A 19,011-nucleotide genomic window follows, 5' to 3' on the forward strand; every position below is an offset into this window, starting at 1 on the left:
CTCAGCAACGGCTGCAGAGGTTGAGACCTGAGAGAGGAGGAGCAAGCGCGCTGTTCCTCCGGAAAAGGGAGCTGGGAGAAAGATCGAAGAGAGATTGAGGAAGAGGAGCAAATGAACGTTGCGAAAGAGGAACCAAACGGTCGAGGGTTTTTCACATTTCAAAATCAAATCCAGCGTGTTTCCTGTCTCCACAGACACATTCCCAACTTTGCCCACTTCCCTCTTTTTTTTAACTTTCCATTCTATGTCGAAATGAGTCACTGTGAATATAAATTTAGCGTTCAAAATTTATTTATATATTCCTTTAATATATAATTCATTAATTAATTAATTTTAAATAATTTATTAAATTAAATTAATGATTTTGACTACGTACTCTTTAACACTTTATTATTTATTATTTATGAATAAAGATTCAAAATTGTAAATAATATTCATAAATAAAATTTATAAATTTATTCATCAATAAAATTTATTTAAAATAAATTAATTTATTTATATTATCAAATTTAATAATCAGTTAAATGAGTTCAAAATTATAAAATTTTAAAAAATTAAATAAATTTGTATGTATAATTTAATAATATCTAAATAAATCAAGTTGAAATTTAAATCAAATTTAAATTAATAAAAAAATAAGTTAAAATTAAATAATTATTTTAATGACTTAATTTATTTTAGACTTGATTTAATCATTTTATCAAATAAATTTGAATACTAATTCGGTCCAAGATTAATAGGGGATGACTCAATAACCATGACCTAATATTTTCGATCAATTGAATATTAGTCGGATCAGTCTTTGAAGGAGTTGGATGTCAAAAATCTAATGTCAGGAGTTGAGCGTTAATTCCCAAGTCAAGCTTTAAGGGTCAGGTGTCAATTCCCGAATAAGAAAATCTTCAAATAGAGTATGAGACTTAAAAAAAAATGTTAGAAGAACAATTGAGTTGAAACTCAACTCGATTATTCCAACACTTAAGATAAACTTTTAAAAAATAAAGAAAATGAATGAAAAATAAGAAGTAGTGTACAAAATAAATTGTTTCTCTCTAAGTGCTACGACTAATTATCTTTAAATAGTGTTCCAGCCAAATACCGATGACAGTCAACCCACCGATCAAGGAGATGTCACCTCAGCCTGTGTAGGGCCCTGGTAGGAAGGATACCTAAAAGATCACCACAAATGAGCGGATTAGCTGGTGCCGGGGAGTCCCGGCAGGTCACTCCAACGCTCAAGTCAGTTTCCGACGAAGATGGAGAAAGAGTAGCAGTAGTAGTTGTGAAAATGCGAGAGTCCAGAGAGAGAACTGATACCTGCATGGGAACTGATATACCTATGAGGCGAACATTCCATCTGTCAGGGGAGCAGGCTATGGTGATATCTAGGGGGATAAAACCTGGGCGTGGCTGACACCTACGCCAGTAGGGTGGCATCTAGGAAACAGGGACGATACGCCTACAACTGCTCTGTGACGCGATGTTGTACGTCACCTTTGTCGTTTAGCTGTAAGTAGGAAATTGGCAGCAGTGACGAGGTGAGGCGTGGGGCGTAACCATAACCTTTTCCCTGTATGCAGGGGCGGAGCCAGAGGGGGGCAGGTAGGGGCCACCGCCCCCAGCTTTTTGATTTTCATTAAGTTTATTTTAAAATTAATAATTAATTATTAAATATTTAAAATGTGGCCCCCCCCCCCTCTCGTGGAAACCTGCCTCCACCCCTGCCTGTATGATAGTTCACATGCTTGATTATCTGCAATATATCTGTCTATTAGCTTAGAAGACTTGAGCCGGGATTGGTATCAGAGTGGGAGGGGATGCTCGGGACCGATGATGGCCGGGATTATCCGGGAAGGCTGAGCGAACTGGATGGTTGAGCAGACCAAGTAGATTGAGCAGTCTGAGTGAGCTGATTACTGACGGTAGGACAAGGCAGGTTACCCAGGACCAACCACAGTGAGGATTAGTCGGGTAAGCTAAATGTTATAACGGGCAAGCTGGGCAGGCTGAATGACCTGAATGAACTAAGGAAACTGGGCAAGCCGGGACAGGCTAAGCGATGGATAACACGGGCGATGACCTGGTAGTGATGCGAATACTCGGGACTGACGCTAATTAGGCTTACCCGGGTAGACGGAACAAATGCCCGGGCAAGCCGGGTAAGTCGATGAGTATGGGTAAGCTAGGTAGACTGATCACTAAAGGACCTGCGTGCTGATACAGGAGTGAGACGTTTACCCGGGATTAGCCTTTGTCGCACTTAACCGGGTAAATGGATTGCTAGACCCAACAGGCCGGATAAGCAAATTTATCTAGATAGATCGGATGGACCGTCCCCTGGATAGCCAGGCCGGAGTTCCTAAGACAACGTTGACCGTGGACCTCGGAACCGGCCAGGTTGGACTATCTGTTGACCTACCCTGCCACATTGAGCCCAGGCAAGATTTACCGCATCAAATAGAAAATAAAAAATAACTCTAATTTTTAAAGAATATATCTCTTTCTTTCTTTGTTTAGAGGTACCTCTCTTCGTGGTTGATATTTCAACAATCACATCTATTTGTAATTGATGCTTTAATAATTATCAAGTTGAATTAAATTTTTAATTTGAGTAGATCATATTTAAAAGCGACTCGAAAGTAATTGACTTAAGGCTTTCTATCATACGTCGAATGTTGATTTGATTGGAATTGAGCTCACCTTGATTTAATTTGATCGAGTTAGATTTGACTTAAACCGAATTCATCTTAATTTTGACTTCAGCATAATTCAACTGTTGACATGACATGGTGCTGACTTTTCTTACCCTATTAAACACAATAAAACTTAACACAACTCTTGACTTACTTTCTCATTTACAACCCAGCGACTGCTAAGGAAAATTTGACTTCTTTTGGCATCGAATCAGAACAATTCTGAACACTTTTGTTTTGTTTTTTTTTTTTTTCAAAATATGAAACAAATTTGCACCTCACCAAATTATATGAAACAGGCCGAATGGCATATTTCCACTCTTTTTTGTTCTTCATCAACAAGAAGCAATCTTAATTAGATCAAGCTACTGTTCAATCATCAGCTTGCACAATTGCTTGACAAAGGTACCGACGAGGCTACGCCTGTGCTACCTCGGCCCCGATACCTCCTGCGACGATATGTAGGAGAGCAGCAGCGGCGACGCCGACGATCCACCACTCGTGGAGCTCGTCGCCGATCCCCCTCGCCGCAGTTTCGGTCCCCGAGACCCGCGCCCGTACAGTCTCAGATAATGCAGCGACTGCGATCGCGGTTCGCCGACTGGCACCGTGCCCTCCAGCATCGCCACCACCGCCGTCATGTTCGGCCGGCTCACAGGCTCCTCGTGCAGGCAGCACAGCGCCACCTTCACCACCCTCTCCAGCTCCGCCAAGTTCACCTTCCCCTCCAGCCTCGGGTCCGCCAACTCCTCGTACGTCCCCCGCTCGTGCGTCTCCAGTGCCAGCATCGGGAAGTAGGGAGAGGGAGAGTCGGTCAACTCCGTGCCACTCTCCTCGGCGCGATTTTTCCGTCCCCGAACGATCTCCAGGAGTACCATTCCGAAGCTGTACACGTCGGTCTTGTCGGAGATGGCGGCGTTGGTGAGCCACTCCGGCGCAAGGTAGCCGCGAGTCCCTCGCATGGTGGTGAAGAACCCGGACTGCTCGGGGCTCATCAATTTGGCCAGCCCAAAGTCGGCAATCTTCACCTGGTTGTGTTCGTGGAGCAAGATATTTTCCGGCTTCACGTCGCAGTGGATGATCCGGTGCTCGCAACCGGAGTGGAGGTAAGCGAGCCCCCGCGCGGCACCTACCGCCACGTCGAGGCGTTGCTTCCACTCGAGGACGACCAGGCCGGGGTTACGGCTGAAGAGAACACGGTCGAGGGAGCTGCGGTTCATGTACTCGTAGACCAGCAGCCGCTTACGGCCCTGCGCGCAGAAGCCGCGGAGGCGGACGAGGTTGACATGGTGGATGTTGCCGATGACGGCGATCTCGGTGCAGAATTCCCGCCGCCCCTGCTGCGTGCTGGCGGCGTTGATCCGCTTCACGGCAACAAGGGACTTATCCAGGAGCTGCCCCTTGTAGACACAGCCGAACCCCCCCGAGCCGATCGGCGTCTGGAAGTTGTTGGTGGCAGCTTCGAGCTCGTCGTAGGTGTAACGGGTAGGCAGGCCGGGGATCGCGATCTCTTCCTCTTTTTCCACTTCCTCGTCCTCGGACAACTCGGCGGAAGTTGGCCACTTCAGCCCGCTCGAGACAGATTTGGTCCGCGTCACGTCGTTGCTCCCGCGCTTGTTCCTCCTCCACCTTTCAAAGCAGATGATGGCAATCGAGATCACCAGCAGAACCGTGGCGGTGGATGGTAATAAGACGATGAAGAAGCGGCCGGAAGAGGAACTGCCGGAAGGTGGTGATGCCCGGCTAAAAGTCTTAACGTAGACGACGGGCGTGGAGTCTCCGTTGGCCGTGTCAACAGTAAAGAGGGAGCCGATTCGGTATTCAAGGAAATAACACGACTTGGATGAGGCTCTGTAGAAGAAACCAAGACAGGAGCAATTGGCGGAACAAGGATCTTGGCAAGTCGAGATGTTCGTTCCGAAAGTGTTAGGCTCAGAGAATTTGGTTCCATAGTAGCCAATTTGATTTCCCAAGCTCATAAACCTCGCCGGTGATCCGGCGACGCCGTCGCCAGGGCACGAGGAGTTAGCCGTAACAGAGCCGTCGATGGGGGAGCACCCGCCTCTTGGCAACGCCCCGAAAGAAGCCGGGCAGCTGCAGGTGAAGCTGTTGGTCCCTGGTGTGCAGAGGCCCAGTGAGCCACATATGTTTGGGAGATCGCAGTCGTTGGTCGGCGCCACGAAATCGGTGTTGAAGACGGCGGCCGACATCGACCCGTTCAGTGGGAAACTCATGATCCGGAACCGACCGGAGGGATCCAGTTTCGCCATGTAGAACTCGTCGGAGAAGGACGAAGCCGATGAGGGGAAGATCATCCTAAAGACGGCAGTTTCCCGATCGCTAGCAAGGAGGTAAAGCCCGGTAACGTTGACGGAGAAGTAACCAACCTGCAAATTGGAATCTTTGGCGGAGCGAGCGTCGGAGGAGAGCGACCAGTAGAGCTGCGAGGTCGGATTCCACTGGAGCACGGCGTCGCCGGGGGTGACGAGGAGGCGGTAATCTCCAGGGGACGGGTCGTTGCCAGAGACGGCGGAGGTGAGGGAGGAAGAGACAGGGAGGAGCTGGTTAGGTAGGAGAGTGTCGGTGGGATGGTCGAAGGAGGACCAAAGGGATGCGTTGGCGTCGTCGAGGAGGCGGAGCTCACCAGAGGAGAGGAGATGGAGGGCGAAGACGGAGGCAGAGAGTCCCGGGGTCGACCAGGCGAGTGAGCCATTGGCTAGGGAGAGGGCGAGGCCGGAGGCGGTGAGCGAGAGGGTGGCAGAGGGGGGCACGGGGGAGGCGGCGTTGGCAATCCAGACGGTGGCGCCGGAGAGGGCGTGGAGGACGGCGATATAGTGTGGAGAATCCTGGCCGTCGGGGTTATGGAAGGCGACAGAGAAGGCGGAGGATGAGAGGAAGACGCCAGCGCTGTCGACGAAGTGGAAATAAGTGGCGGAGAAGTTGGGGTAGAGGAACTCGGTGGCAACACGTCCGGCGAGGCAACGGAAGGGAATTAATAAGAGGAAGAAGAGGAGTCGGAGGTAGGCAGAAGAAGAAGAAGAAGAAGAAGAAGTAGCCATGACGAGAGAAGAAGAGGGAACCGGGAGAATTAATGAAGACGAAATAATTGCAGGAATAGATCAGATTAGAAGAGTAGTTAGGAAGCCGGCGGGCGTTGACCTGAGAAAACAGATTCATCGAATGCTGAGCTAGTGTTGCTTCGAAGCATGGAAGATGGCAATACAATATTATTAATTCCTTCAGTTACCGAATTTTGATGCTTATTCCCTGAATTAATTTGATTATTTTAAAAGTATTGAAAATGACACTCCGAGTTTATCGCTTGCCTTCCATCCATCGCTCACGTTGATATAGATAACTCTTCTTGACCAAGCTGTTTCGCAGGATATCAGAACAGGCATGCAAGTTTCAAGCACGCTACTTTCGCTCTATTTTCAATTCTATCTGTTGATCCTCTTCATCGTCGTTGTAAGTAGCATGAGTTGTAAAAGGAAGAGTTAATGTTGGGCGATAAGGAGAAAGATTGAAGGAAACAGGTCGACAAGTCTGTTTTTGTTAATTTGGTGAAAGAAGATAACGTGCAAGCAATGATCGTGGCATACAATGTTTACTCACCAAGTGACATATTTAATTTGCACATAAGAATTGACTACTAGGTCTTTGAGCCATCACTAACATCTATCAAGTTTAACAATTGTATTCTCGCTGGATTCCTTTAGAAAATAAGATGTCTGACCTTCAGACTTAATGGAGCTCATGCAAGTTCCTAGGAGAGACAAACATTTGAAGATTGATACACAAAAACACCTAACAAAGTAATAAGAGTTTTTGATATATCGAGAACGGAGACAAGCACTCTTCTCCTTGACATTTAAAACAGTTCCTGAATTGCCTATGAATGTAAGGCTCCATTTGCATCTGCTTGGTTACCTTCTCAGATAGAATGCAGCTCCATATGTCGAATTGACTGGACTGCTCTTTGATCGATAACTTGGAGGAGGAGACCAAAGTCGATCGAGTACAAAATAGAGGGAGAATGGTGGTAGTTATATGGGAGAAGGGAGGAGAGATGATTCTGTCGTGTGTTATACTTGGTGCTTCACCATTGACATTCGGTTCGATCAATGCTCAATTACTTGGTAAAGTTTCGAATCCCCTTGGGGATAAAAACTAAGGAATCGACAAAACCAAGGAAGTGATCTAGCAAATTTCCACGTCAAAATTAAAGCTCTCCGATACATCGTATATTTGATCTTCAATTTACCAGATTTCTGAGAGAATACATTAAAATTAAGGTAGCAGTTACACATGATTGGTTGGTCACCACGCTGCACAATCCACTACTCAGCTCCGCTTCACAGGGTCGAAGTTGGACACGGCGATGACGGCCCCTAGGATCACGGTGACCACGACCCCGCCGGAGACGATGCTCAGGAGGAAGTTCTTCAGCGACGGCGAGAGGCCTGGCTGCGCCGCCTCCGCCACTTCCGGTATCACTAGCGCCGCCACCATTGCTGCCGTCGTCAGCCCGCTCAGCAGTGCCTTTTCCTTCTCCGACGACGACGAAGCCCGGACCTTGAGCTGTGCGCTGGGCCGCCGCCCCGCCGCCGAGGTAGCAGGCAACCTGAGTGGCTGAAGGAAGGTTTCTGAGCCTGCCAAGGGCCGGAGAAAGCCGACCGTGGGCTTCCACATGGTGATAGAAGAAGCTAATGCCATGGAGCAAACGCAAAGGCGGGATTTTTGATTGGTTGCGGCTTGCTTCAGCTTAATCCAACAACGGAGAGGAGGAGGAGGAAGATGATAGATATATGGATACTAGTAATTTGTTTGGATGAGCTGCGTATGCCAGATCAGCCTGTGGATCCGACGTGGAATGTTGTGATTGCAGGAGAGACGGATAAGGTTATCCTCTTGTAACGGGGGACAGCGTACAGGGATAAGGTTTCGATGAGAGAAGAAGAATTCTAAATAAAAATCAGGCCAATCGATTTTTTTTATCATTAAAATCGAAAAAATCAAATTGATATAAAATAGATTAATTTAATCGAAACATCAAATTATGATTTAAAGAATTTTTTTTAATACCGATTTAGATATAACAGTCAAATAGTTGATTGATAATAATTCGATTCAATGAATTATTTAATTGAATTCTGAATTATAAAAAATATTTTTTATAAAATAATAAAATTTTAAATTAACCAAAATAGGAATTCTCGATTATTTTGATTTAACTAACCAAATAGAAAATATCACTATTAGCTACAAAGAAAGCAAATAAATGATTATGGAGTTTGGATTATTAACAGCACTGTTCTTGAACATGTTTTAGTAATTGCACATTAATAAACTTTTAGACAGAAAAACTAATAGAACTAAATTCGTAGCAAAAAACTGTGAGTAACGTACGATAGTATTTTCCTTATTTTATTTTAAAATACAAAAGAGAAAAAGTATATTTTTTAAAAATAATTCTCTCAACAAATTAAAGTAAGATCGATAATTAATTAACCAAAGTACGTCTCTAAAATTGTAGAATTTCTAAAAGACGTATCATACTTTTAAAATTCTCAAAGGATATATTTATTTTTCATTTTACTCCTCTTACCAACAGCTCACCCAATATCCTTTTTGAAAGCATCTGAATATAATTTTAAAAATAATAATTTTATGATTCGGATGCATATAAATATCTCTCCTATTTGTTCTTCTCTCCTTCAATTCATATGCCAAGATTAAGGTCAAAAAATTTTGAATTTATTTTTTAAAAATTTAATTATTAAACTAAGAATAATCCGATAAATTTATTTATTTTTATTTTTAATCTTAAAACTTTAATAAAACAATTAAATATATAAAAGAAGGTTAATAAAAAGTAAAAAAAATAAAGTTTTTCTATTTATGTCTAATTATAAAAGAATAAAAAGATTAAAATAAATTAATAAAAAATAAATGATAAAATAAAATTTTAATTATTTTATTAAGATTTTCATTAAAAATCCATTGATGATCTTTAAAATCTTAAATTTATATTAAATTAATATTATTCGTTCTAAATAACTATGTGTGAGAAGAACATAACATTGTGAGGTTGATTTCAGAAGACTAATACCATAGTAGTGTTGATCTTCAAAAACTATCATCAATGTCAATGTTAGTTGACACGCGACCATGACTTTGCCTAAGAGTCTCAGAGCTAGGATTGCATATCATATATACTTTGACACACTTAACACTTTTATTTCATGATAAGTTTTACAAATCTAAGTACTCTATGTCCATCAATGAATTTTGATTAAAATTCATTGAAGGAACTAGAGAGCTCTGATCGACCTCATTCCAACTCTTATACAAAATTTCAAAAGGTTTAAAAAGTTTCAGATTTTATGTCAATTGACATGTGCCCATAATTTCTTATAGGAGACTTAGGCTTAAGTTTTCTCACCATATTCTCATTGTATTTTTTTTCAGAAATCCAAATCTCCTAGGTCCATTAATGAGTTTCAGTCAAAACTCATTAATAGACTTAGCAAATTCAGATTGGAATGATTCCAACTCCTATGAGTTTATTCAGTTCGTTGGAGTCCAAATTTACTCTCCTTTACTTTTTTAGGACCTTCTCATCAGTGATCAAAAAGATTTTAAACTTTCAGAACATTGTGATGTTGGTTATGGAATACCATCACCACAGTGGTGCTGATCGTCAAAAACCAACACCACTACCTGTGAGATGACCAAATATTGTGGTATTAGTTTTGGAAGACTAATACTATAGTGGTGTTGATCTTTGAAAATCTGCACCATAGTATTCTAAAAATTTAAAATCATTTTAATCACTACTGGAAATACTTTGAAATAGTAAAAGAGGGTAGATTTGGACTCCGATGAACTGCAAATCTACAAAAGTTGGAATAAGTCCAATCGGAGTTCTCTAAGTCCATCAATGAGTTTTGACAGAAACCCCATTGATGGACCTATGAGATTTGAATTTCTAAAAAATTAACATATAATGAAAGAGGATAATGCAATGAAAGTATTTATGGTGTACATGATTGATTTTAATATCCTTATGATAAATTATGGGTATGTGTTAATTGCTTTAAAATTTGAAACTTTAGAAATCTTCTGATCATTAATGTTAATGACTTCAAGCTGATAACATGAATATCAAAAATAATCCTCGAAGCCCTATTGATTAAGTAGAATACCAGGGAAAAGGCAATCAAATTCGATGTTTGAAAAAAATAACGATGTGGTTGAAAATTCTTATTGATAAAAAAATCACCTCAAAAATAACTAAATATGTTTTTAAATAGACTCAAAACCCTATCATTACAAAGACGAAAAAAGCCTCAAAATCCTAACTTGGCAAAAATTAATAAAACAAATAAAATTTCTTTTAGGCCTCCGAAAAGATCTTAAATGGTATTTTTTGAGCTGGACACTAATCTGTTACAGTTACATCCAATAATCAATTATAGATCTCTGAACGAGTTTCGATTTGATATATTATATATTTCATGGCTCAACCTGAGTCAAAAAGTAATGGTCTTCAAAATTTTACTATGTTGTTTTGTATTAGTTAATGACTTCAAGCTGATAGCTCTAGGCACATATAGCTTCTGGGGCACTTAGAAACTCACAAGAGTTGGAATGAGTTTAATCAGAGTTCTCTAGGTTTATCAATGAGTTTTAATTGAAACACATTGATAGATTTAAGAGATTTGAATTTTTGAAAATTTGATATGTAATGAAAGAGGATAGTGCAATGAATGTATTTATAGTGTACATGACTAATTTTAACATCCCTATAATAAGTTATGTGTATGCGTCAATTGCCTTAAAATCTAAAATTTTGAAAACCTTTTAATCACTGTTTTTAATAACTTCAAGTTGATATAGCTCTAAACACATAGAGACTCCAGTGCACTACAGAAATCCACAGGAGTTGGAATGGATCCGATCAAAACTCTTTAAGTCTATTAATGAATTTTGATTGAAATCCATTGATGAACTTAAATGACTTGAATTTCTGAAAACTTGCAATAAGATGAATGTGGTAAGTGTGTAGAAGGTATATATAGTATGCAATCCTAGTCCTAAGACCTGTGTAAGTAAAGTTATGAGTGCGTGTCAACTAACATAGATACTGGTACTATTTTTGAAGATCAACACTATTATATATGATGTTGGTCTTCAGAAATCCAAGTAATACGAGGTAGCAAACTTCAAAATATTTGTTCTTCTCAATAAGGTCAACAGAAATATTGGTGTTGGTTTCGGAAGACCAACACCATAGTGGTGCTAGTCTTCTCAATAACCACCATAGTGGTGCTGATCTTCTAAAACCAACACTACAGTGTTAATTCTTCTCACACATGGTGGTGGTGTCTAAAAATAAGTATCACTGTAGTGTTGATCTTCTAATACTAGTGTTATAGTGTTCTGAAAATTTAAAATCATTTTGAGTATTATTGGGAAAACCTTGAAATAGTAAAGGAGAATATATACATTTGGACTCCAGTGCACCTGAATAAACCCATAGGAATTAAAATGAGTCCAATCGGAAGCTCTCTAAGTTCATCAATGAATTTTGATCATCCATTGATGAACCTAAAAGATTTAAAATTTTAAAAAATTAACATATAATGGAATATGATGGTGCAATGAAAGATTTATGGTGTCCATGATTGATGCTGACATTCTTACAATAAATTATGAATATGTGTCAATTGATTTAAAATTTGAAACTTTAAAAACTTTCTTATCACTGATGTTAGTAACTTCAAGCTGATAGCTCTGAGCACATATAGACTTCAGGGCACTTCAGAAACCTATAACACTTGGAATGCATCTTTTAAAAAATTGATATGTAATAAAAGAGTTGAGCGTGAAGAAAATAGATACGATGTGCAAGTCTCATACAGAGCCTCATAAACGAAATTATAACTGTGTGTCAATTTTCACACTCTTTAGTGTTGATTTCGGAAAATCAACACTAATTATAGTGTTGTTCTTTGGAAGATCATCACCATTATGATATTCTTCTTTCGAAATGAGTACCACTGTATTATATTATGTTAATATCTACAGTGTTCAAGTTCTACACAACCAGTAAATACACAACAATCCATTTTTCTAAAAAAATATCAAATTTAAAAAATTTATTACAGTCTAATTATAGACTGCTTATATCATAACTAAAACATAAAATATTTTTAAAAAATCAATTACTTTGAGTAATTCAGTTTGATTTTAAACTCTTAATTCGATTAAATCGAATAAATCAAAATTTAATGTGGTGTTGATTTTTAAAAATTAATATCAGTAGTATGTGGATGCTAAAGTGTGTAGTGTTGGATTTAAAAATCCACTATAATATTGGATTCAGTGGTGTTAATTTTGTTTTATTATTTATTTATTATTAACTTTTTTATTCTTTTATAATTAGATATTAAAAAATAAAATATTTTTATTTTTTATTAATTTTAAATTTTTTAAATTAAAATCTTAAATTAAAAAAATAAAAATAAATAAATTTGATGAATTATTCTGAATTTAATGATTAAATTAAAATAATAAATTTGAATCATTAATATCTTTTATATGAAAATTTTTAATAATATAATTAAGTTTTTATTTTTTTATCTTGATCGATTCAGTTTAAGTAAAAAAAAAATTCGACATATAAAATGAGAAAGAAAAAAAAGAAGAGATGTTTATATGTATCCGAATCATAAAATTAATTTTCATTGAATTATGGCTCGATGCTTTGGAAAAAAGTAATAAATTAGTTATTGATAAGAGGAGTACAATAAAAAATAGACGTGTCCTTTAAGAATTTTAAAAATGGAGTGCGTCATTTGAAAATTTGACAACTTTAGGTACGCTTTTGAAAAATCGCCAAAATAAGATGAGTTTGATATAGTCGCAAGTCATTTTGCCCATTCCTATAATATCTTCCTCTATTTAACTAATCATTCAATACTTTCTAAAAATTATCAAATAGATGTCCTTTTTTTAAAAAAAAAAATTCTATCAAAAGGCATTCTGAATTTAAAATTTTCCCTATCCAATAGAAGTGATTATCTTTTTTTTTTTGTTATATATTTTATACAATTATATATATATTGTAAATTTAAATTCAAACTTTTACTTTTATATATCATTGAAATGCTTATTTCTTATTTTATTAAATTAAAATTCTATTTACTAATTGAATTGTTATAGAGACTATGAAATTAATCTTTCTATAAATTTTAAATGATCCTTTTGATTTTAAAACAACACAAAACAAAACAAAAATAAAAAAAATGCACCTCTTTGATGATTTTAAGAAATTAATCTAATTTTTGCCTTACAATATATATAAGACAATTAATTATACAAGGAAATATTAGATGATGCCCACCTGGATTTCTCATTATAGGACATATTGTCTTAAATGCAATGATGATAATGGCTCATTAGTTGTTGAAAATTAAGAAGCGAGAGGAGACAATTAATTGAGAGCGTAATGAATTTTGTTTAATTGCACAACTACAAAACAGTGACAACATTGATCACCTTATCAGTGTGCCTAATTAAGGCTCCATGATATTCAATCACCAAATAATTTTTTGTTGAACAGTTGAAAATTTATGAGCTCAGTCAGATTGTCAAGTATGATCTCCATAATACGATTTCATTATCCTTCATTATAGTTCCTAGTTGGAGGGTATGCAATTTAGGGTTCATCCATTGTCCATATATCACTAGATCGACTGACTTTAGATCCTTAATTTATATGTGTTTATAAAGTCAGGATCAATCTCACATGTATTTTCTTAAACACACAATAAATGCCAAAAAATATCAAGTTGATTTGCATGGATCATCAGTCTTTGATTATCAAAGAAAATATGTTAAAAATCACTGCAAACAAGATCATGTTCAGACTGTCGTCGTTTCTATATCCTTGATCTCTTGCACTGTTTAGAACACGCATTTAAATAGGATTTTGAGTTATGGCAAGACCTTAATGAACCATCCATCCATGCATTTATTCTTCATTAATAAATCATTTTAATTATATAACTGCAAGTGTATTGGGCACTATTATTGACCTTTATACTCTACCCAGTCTTCATTTATAGGTAATTATTATTTGCAGTATTGATGTGAAGTGAATGTGAAACAAGCATTCATAGGGTTTGTGCTTCTCTCTCTCTTGCATTTAATCTTTGCTTTGAGAATAACTTGGTCTCATTTATGTTTTTGCTGAGATACAAATAGCCATTGCACCATTAGATTGAGTTCTTCTACCCCTGCTTGAATTCATTTCAGAAAAATTAATTGTTGAAAGTTTCTAAGGACAACATTATCTTATTATATATTAGCTAGGGATCAATAACACAGTCATTGTTCTAATTATTTTTTTAGGTCGTTGCCCTAAAGAAAATTCCAGTACAATAATAGCTAAATTGTTGTTGAAAACTCAATTCAAAATTCTCACTCAATATTAAGAACTCAATTTCTTTTCAAACACGTACAGAACCATTTATTGAGAGAGAGAGAGAGAGCAATTTCGATTCAAATTGAAAGAGGGGGAGAAAACCATTTCTCTTCCAACTGAGAGAGCATGAGAGAATTTAAATTACATTTAGTTTATAAAAAAAATGAACCTTATCTTTTGTACTTCTCACTGCACAAAATACTTTGCACTGTTAATTAAAGTGAAATCATTATTATGATATTTTTGTAATCTTTTCTTCACTCACTGATATCTGTTAACATAAATGATTGCATCTTCCCAAGGGATACGATTTAATATTCTGAAAGAATAAAAATAACAATTGATTTTCTTCGCTATATTTTGATAAAAGCTTGAGCCACCGTCATTGATGTAGTGCATTCTCCTACTAGCTCGTTCAAAAAAAAGAAAAAAATGGTTGAAATCCTATATATGTATTCAATTCTGCACCCATGATAATGGATGCTGAAATATAGGAAAGGATTAGAACTGGATTCTGGAGCAATTCAAGAATTACAAGGAAGAAACCTTGGCATGGACTGTAATCATTTAAAAAGGATAAATATAAATGTAATTGTAGTTTCTATTCTACCTCCAAAACACCATCATCTCTGAAGCCCTGGACTTTGAAAAATCCTGTCAGTTATTGATGGCTTTAAATACAGAGAGAGAGAGAGAGAGAGAGAGAGAGAGAGAGAGATTAAACGAGGATGGCGAGGTGAATCCGTCCGAGTCGCAAGCAATCTGTCGAGTAGTGCTCGCTCCGAGCTTTCCTCGTTTGGTTCTCTTGTCCAAACGCCGATCGCAACGAAGAAAGTCTCCACCTTTGAGCATGGAGGAGACGTGGAACGGCCGTCCGCATCGCCATCTCTCAGGGTGAACTTGTTGTTCTCTCTTGTCTTCTGCCCATAACGGTAACTGGAAGTGGGAAGGATGGACTCCGGCGACGACCACGATGTTCCTGACTCACGCGGGAGGAAAAAACGGTACCACCGGCACACCCCGCGGCAGATTCAAGATCTCGAATCGTACGCCCTCTCTCTCTCTCTCTCTCTCTCTCTCTCTCTCTGAACACACTGATGGCTTGTGTGTGCTTTGTTTAGGATGTTCAAGGTGTGCCCGCATCCGGACGAGAAGCAGCGGATGCAGCTGAGCCGTGACCTTGGGCTGGAGCCGCGGCAGATCAAGTTCTGGTTCCAGAACCGGAGGACGCAGATGAAGGCAACCGCCGCCGCCTCCCTATATTCTTCTTCCTGCTCGCCTTTTCATGTTTTTTTTTTCCCTTTTTGTCGTCGTTTTCTTGGTAGAAAAATCCGATTTTGATACGAGTGGGACCGAAAAGGTGCCGCCTTTTTGTGCCCTTGTTTGATTTCCTCATCTTGGGGCATCGCAGGCACAACAAGATAGGTCGGGCAACTGCTGGCTGCGAGCAGAGAACGACAAGATCCGGTGTGAAAACATCGCCATGAGAGCAGCTCTTAAGAGTGCCATCTGCCCTTCCTGCGGCAGCTCCTCCTGCACCGAGGATTCCTACTTTGACGAACAGAAACTGCGGATGGAGAATTCGAGGTTGAAGGAAGAGGTAACGGCAGCCTTAGCCTTCTCTTTGGGTCAGGTCAGCATTGTTGCTGCTATGTGTACTCAAGATTAACGTTGTCATTGCTTTATTTGCTTCCTTGTAGCTTGATCGTGTCTCTAGTCTTGCGTCGAGGCACCTTGGAAGACCTATCACGCAGCTTCCCCCAGTTCAGTCAGTATCCATCTCATCGTTGGACTTATCTGTTGGCAGTTACAACAATCCGGGGATAAGTACTTCCCTTGATCTTGATCTTCTATTGCGGAACTCTTCTTCTTTTCCGCACACGTATCGCGCGAGCATTACTGAGCTTGAGAAACCTCTGATGATGGATATGGCAAGTAACGCGATGGAGGAAGTTGTCAGACTTGTGCAGGTAGATGAACCGTTGTGGGTGAAGTCGGGAAGTGATGGAAGGGAAATACTTCAGCTTGAAACATATGACAGGATGTTTAAGCGATCAGGCCATCAGCTCAAGTTTCCGGATGTTCGAATTGAGGCATCAAGGGATTCGGCAGTGGTTGTTATGGATGCTACAACGTTGATCAATATCTTCATGGACGCCGTAAATTCTGAACTTGTTTTCCTAAGAACATAACTTTTACTTTGTCTACATTTCCCCTGATTAACATCTTGTGGCAGAGTAAGTGGGCAGAGCTATTTCCCACAATTGTTTCAAAGGCAAGGACCCTGGAAGTCCTTGCATCTGGAATGGCTCAAAGCAGAAGTGGATCCTTGGCATTGGTAATGGCGATTCTTAAGTTCTCGCGTTTGGTACCAACGCACTCACGATACTGATACATTTAAAGACATGCAGATTTATGAGGAGCTACAAGTTCTTTCGCCAGAAGTTCCTACTCGCGAATTCTGCTTTTTAAGGTGTTGCCAACAGATTCAACAAAGTGTATGGGTGGTTGCTGATGTTTCAGTGGATTATCCTAGGGCGAATGAGCTCACGCCTTTTTCTCAATCAAAGAGACTTCCTTCGGGCTGTTTGATCGAGGAAATGGCAGATGGCTATTCTAAGGTGATCCAAATGTGTATTTGTATTCTTCTGGGTTCATTTCCATAAAATAATAACCATTGATGATCTCCGCAGGTAAGTTGGGTTGAACATGTGGAGATTGAAGAAAGTGATCAAATTCCTGTGCTCTTCAAGGATCTAATGGACAGTGGATTGGCATTTGGAGCACAACGCTGGCTCACCACCCTCCAGAGAATGTGCGATAGACTTTCTTGTCTAGCGATTGCCGGACTTCCAGCCAGAGAACTCGGAGGTAAAACAAGTTTCTGCGAGCTAATTGCAAAGCGTGGTAAAAGGATCCTTACACTGTGATTTCCACTGTGAACAGAAATGGCTCCCTCGCCTGATGGTAAGAGAAGCATGATGAAGCTCGCGCAGAGGATGGTGAACAATTTCTGTGCCAATATCAGTGCATCGAATGATCACAAGTGGATCACACTCCCAGGGTTGAATGATGCTGAAGTCAGGGTTATACTCCACAAAAGCACAGATGCCGGCCAGCCCAGTGGCGTCCTGCTCAGTGCAGCAACCACAATATGGCTCCCTATATCACCTGAGAGAGTCTTCGTTTTCTTCAAGGATGAACGGACGCGAGCTCAGGTTAATCTCTCTGCAGCTCCTTCAGATACTGAACTCTTCAAGGACAATGCAATTAAATTTCTTCGTCGTCTTTTAAATTTTCAGTGGGATGTTCTATCAAATGGGAACGCTGTCCAAGAGGTAACCCACATAATGACCGGCTCACATCCAGGGAACTGCATTTCTCTTCTTCGCGTAAGCTTTCTTTCTCTTTATTTCCTGCATAAAGCTCGCACTCATTGCTCATCATATTTATGTATCAGTCTGTCTAACGAACCAGTGAGCAGAAAGCTTTCATGTTCTATTCAATTTCGCTGACATTTGAAAGCCAAACCATTCACTTCCCTGAGAATTGCCCTTTGTCAGAAGTTTTTAATCGTCCCCTTTATGGATGTGAATGATTACAGGGACTCAATTCTGGTCGGAACACCATGTTGATACTTCAAGAGTGCTGCACCGATGCATTAGGTTCTGTCGTGGTCTATTCCCCGATTGACGTACAGGCAATGAACGTAGTGATGAGCGGCGAAGACCCATCCTCGATCTCTCTTTTGCCTTCAGGTTTCACCATACTGCCAGATGGGCGATCGGCGGGGGGACAAGGGGCCTCGTGCAGCTCGAATCCACGGGGAGGCTCATCTGGCTCACTGGTCACCGTAGCATTTCAAATCCTCATGAGCAGCTTGCCATCGGCGAAGCTAAACATGGAGTCAGTAATGACAGTCAATAACTTGATCGGCACCACAGTTCATCAAATAAAGGCAGCCTTGAACTGTCCTGATATCTGATTCATGCCCTCGAGTGAATTAAACTCCCACATTTTACTTCTGTCCTCTCCTCCCTCAATTGCTTCAGATCTTTGTATGTGTGGCATTCAAGATGGGATTTGGTTGGCCGGTCTTGAATGCTGCATGCTTCCGTTGTGAGCTTGAATTGAAGCTTTAAGATGCTGCTGCAGATGTTGCTGCTGTCACTGATGCCAGCCAGCCAGCTTCGGGCCAACACAAATTTTCTTGTACAAGAATCTTTCAGGCTAGCTTTACATTTGCAAGAACTCAATGAAGTCAAGAACGCACCATACCTGCTTCCCTTCTTCTGCCATTACTGCGGCTCCTTTTTACCTTTGCTAATGGTTCGGGTATTGACTTCTTTCACTACGCCTGGATGCATTTGTGTAATGGAGAAGCTGTTCTCAGCTTGATCTTGGACTTGAAATTTCAGAGTGGTCCCTGTGTAGCACACATAGAGTTGGCAGCTGCTTTAACTCTCCATTAGTGTTCTTTTTTCCCTTTTGTCAACAAGTTTAGTTGGTGCTATATCATTGTGCCTCTTGTTTCCATTGCTACTGTTTCCCTTCTCAGTTATGAGCCAGTTGTTGCTGCTCTGAAGATTTGCAAGCTAAAGCTAATAATAGTTTTGGTTATTTATAACATAATTACACGTTATTTTATTCAAAAAAATTCAAGCAGAAAGAAGTTGAGACATCAGAGTAGTCATAAACAAATTGCAAAAGATTATAACGAGCTTGAAAGTCCAGTCCTTTATATAGGTTTTACGTTACGTTCCTGTGCTCCAGTGCATGCAAAAATGGTTGCATGGCATGAATGAGGAAGCTGCAGGATATTCC

General features: G+C 39.7%; 3 protein-coding genes across 3 annotated transcripts; 1 reads left to right on the forward strand and 2 right to left on the reverse strand.

The window, feature by feature from the left end:
• Positions 1-2,934: 2,934 nt before the first annotated feature.
• LOC141844502 (G-type lectin S-receptor-like serine/threonine-protein kinase At5g35370) lies at positions 2,935-5,752 on the reverse strand. The gene has a single exon (XM_074732537.1). The coding sequence runs from the start codon at positions 5,750-5,752 to the stop codon at positions 3,122-3,124; it is 2,631 nt and encodes an 876-aa protein (XP_074588638.1). The 3' UTR covers positions 2,935-3,121.
• Positions 5,753-6,889: 1,137 nt separating this feature from the next.
• On the reverse strand, positions 6,890-7,469 carry LOC141844281 (uncharacterized). Its single transcript, XM_074732321.1, has one exon. The coding sequence runs from the start codon at positions 7,407-7,409 to the stop codon at positions 7,038-7,040; it is 372 nt and encodes a 123-aa protein (XP_074588422.1). The 5' UTR covers positions 7,410-7,469; the 3' UTR covers positions 6,890-7,037.
• A 7,669-nt stretch (positions 7,470-15,138) lies between these two features.
• Positions 15,139-18,250, forward strand: LOC141844334 (homeobox-leucine zipper protein ROC8-like). Its single transcript, XM_074732370.1, has 10 exons — positions 15,139-15,233; positions 15,309-15,426; positions 15,599-15,787; positions 15,888-16,346; positions 16,424-16,525; positions 16,599-16,808; positions 16,881-17,058; positions 17,134-17,405; positions 17,490-17,579; positions 17,792-18,250. The coding sequence occupies exons 1-10, from the start codon at positions 15,139-15,141 to the stop codon at positions 18,170-18,172; spliced, it is 2,094 nt and encodes a 697-aa protein (XP_074588471.1). The 3' UTR covers positions 18,173-18,250.
• The last annotated feature ends 761 nt before the right edge of the window (positions 18,251-19,011 follow it).

This window comes from Curcuma longa, chromosome 13 (genome assembly GCF_044706935.1).
Source record: "Curcuma longa cultivar G26 ecotype Majalengka, Jawa Barat chromosome 13, ITB_CL_G26_1.1, whole genome shotgun sequence".
In the NCBI taxonomy this organism is placed as follows: Eukaryota; Viridiplantae; Streptophyta; class Magnoliopsida; order Zingiberales; family Zingiberaceae; genus Curcuma; species Curcuma longa.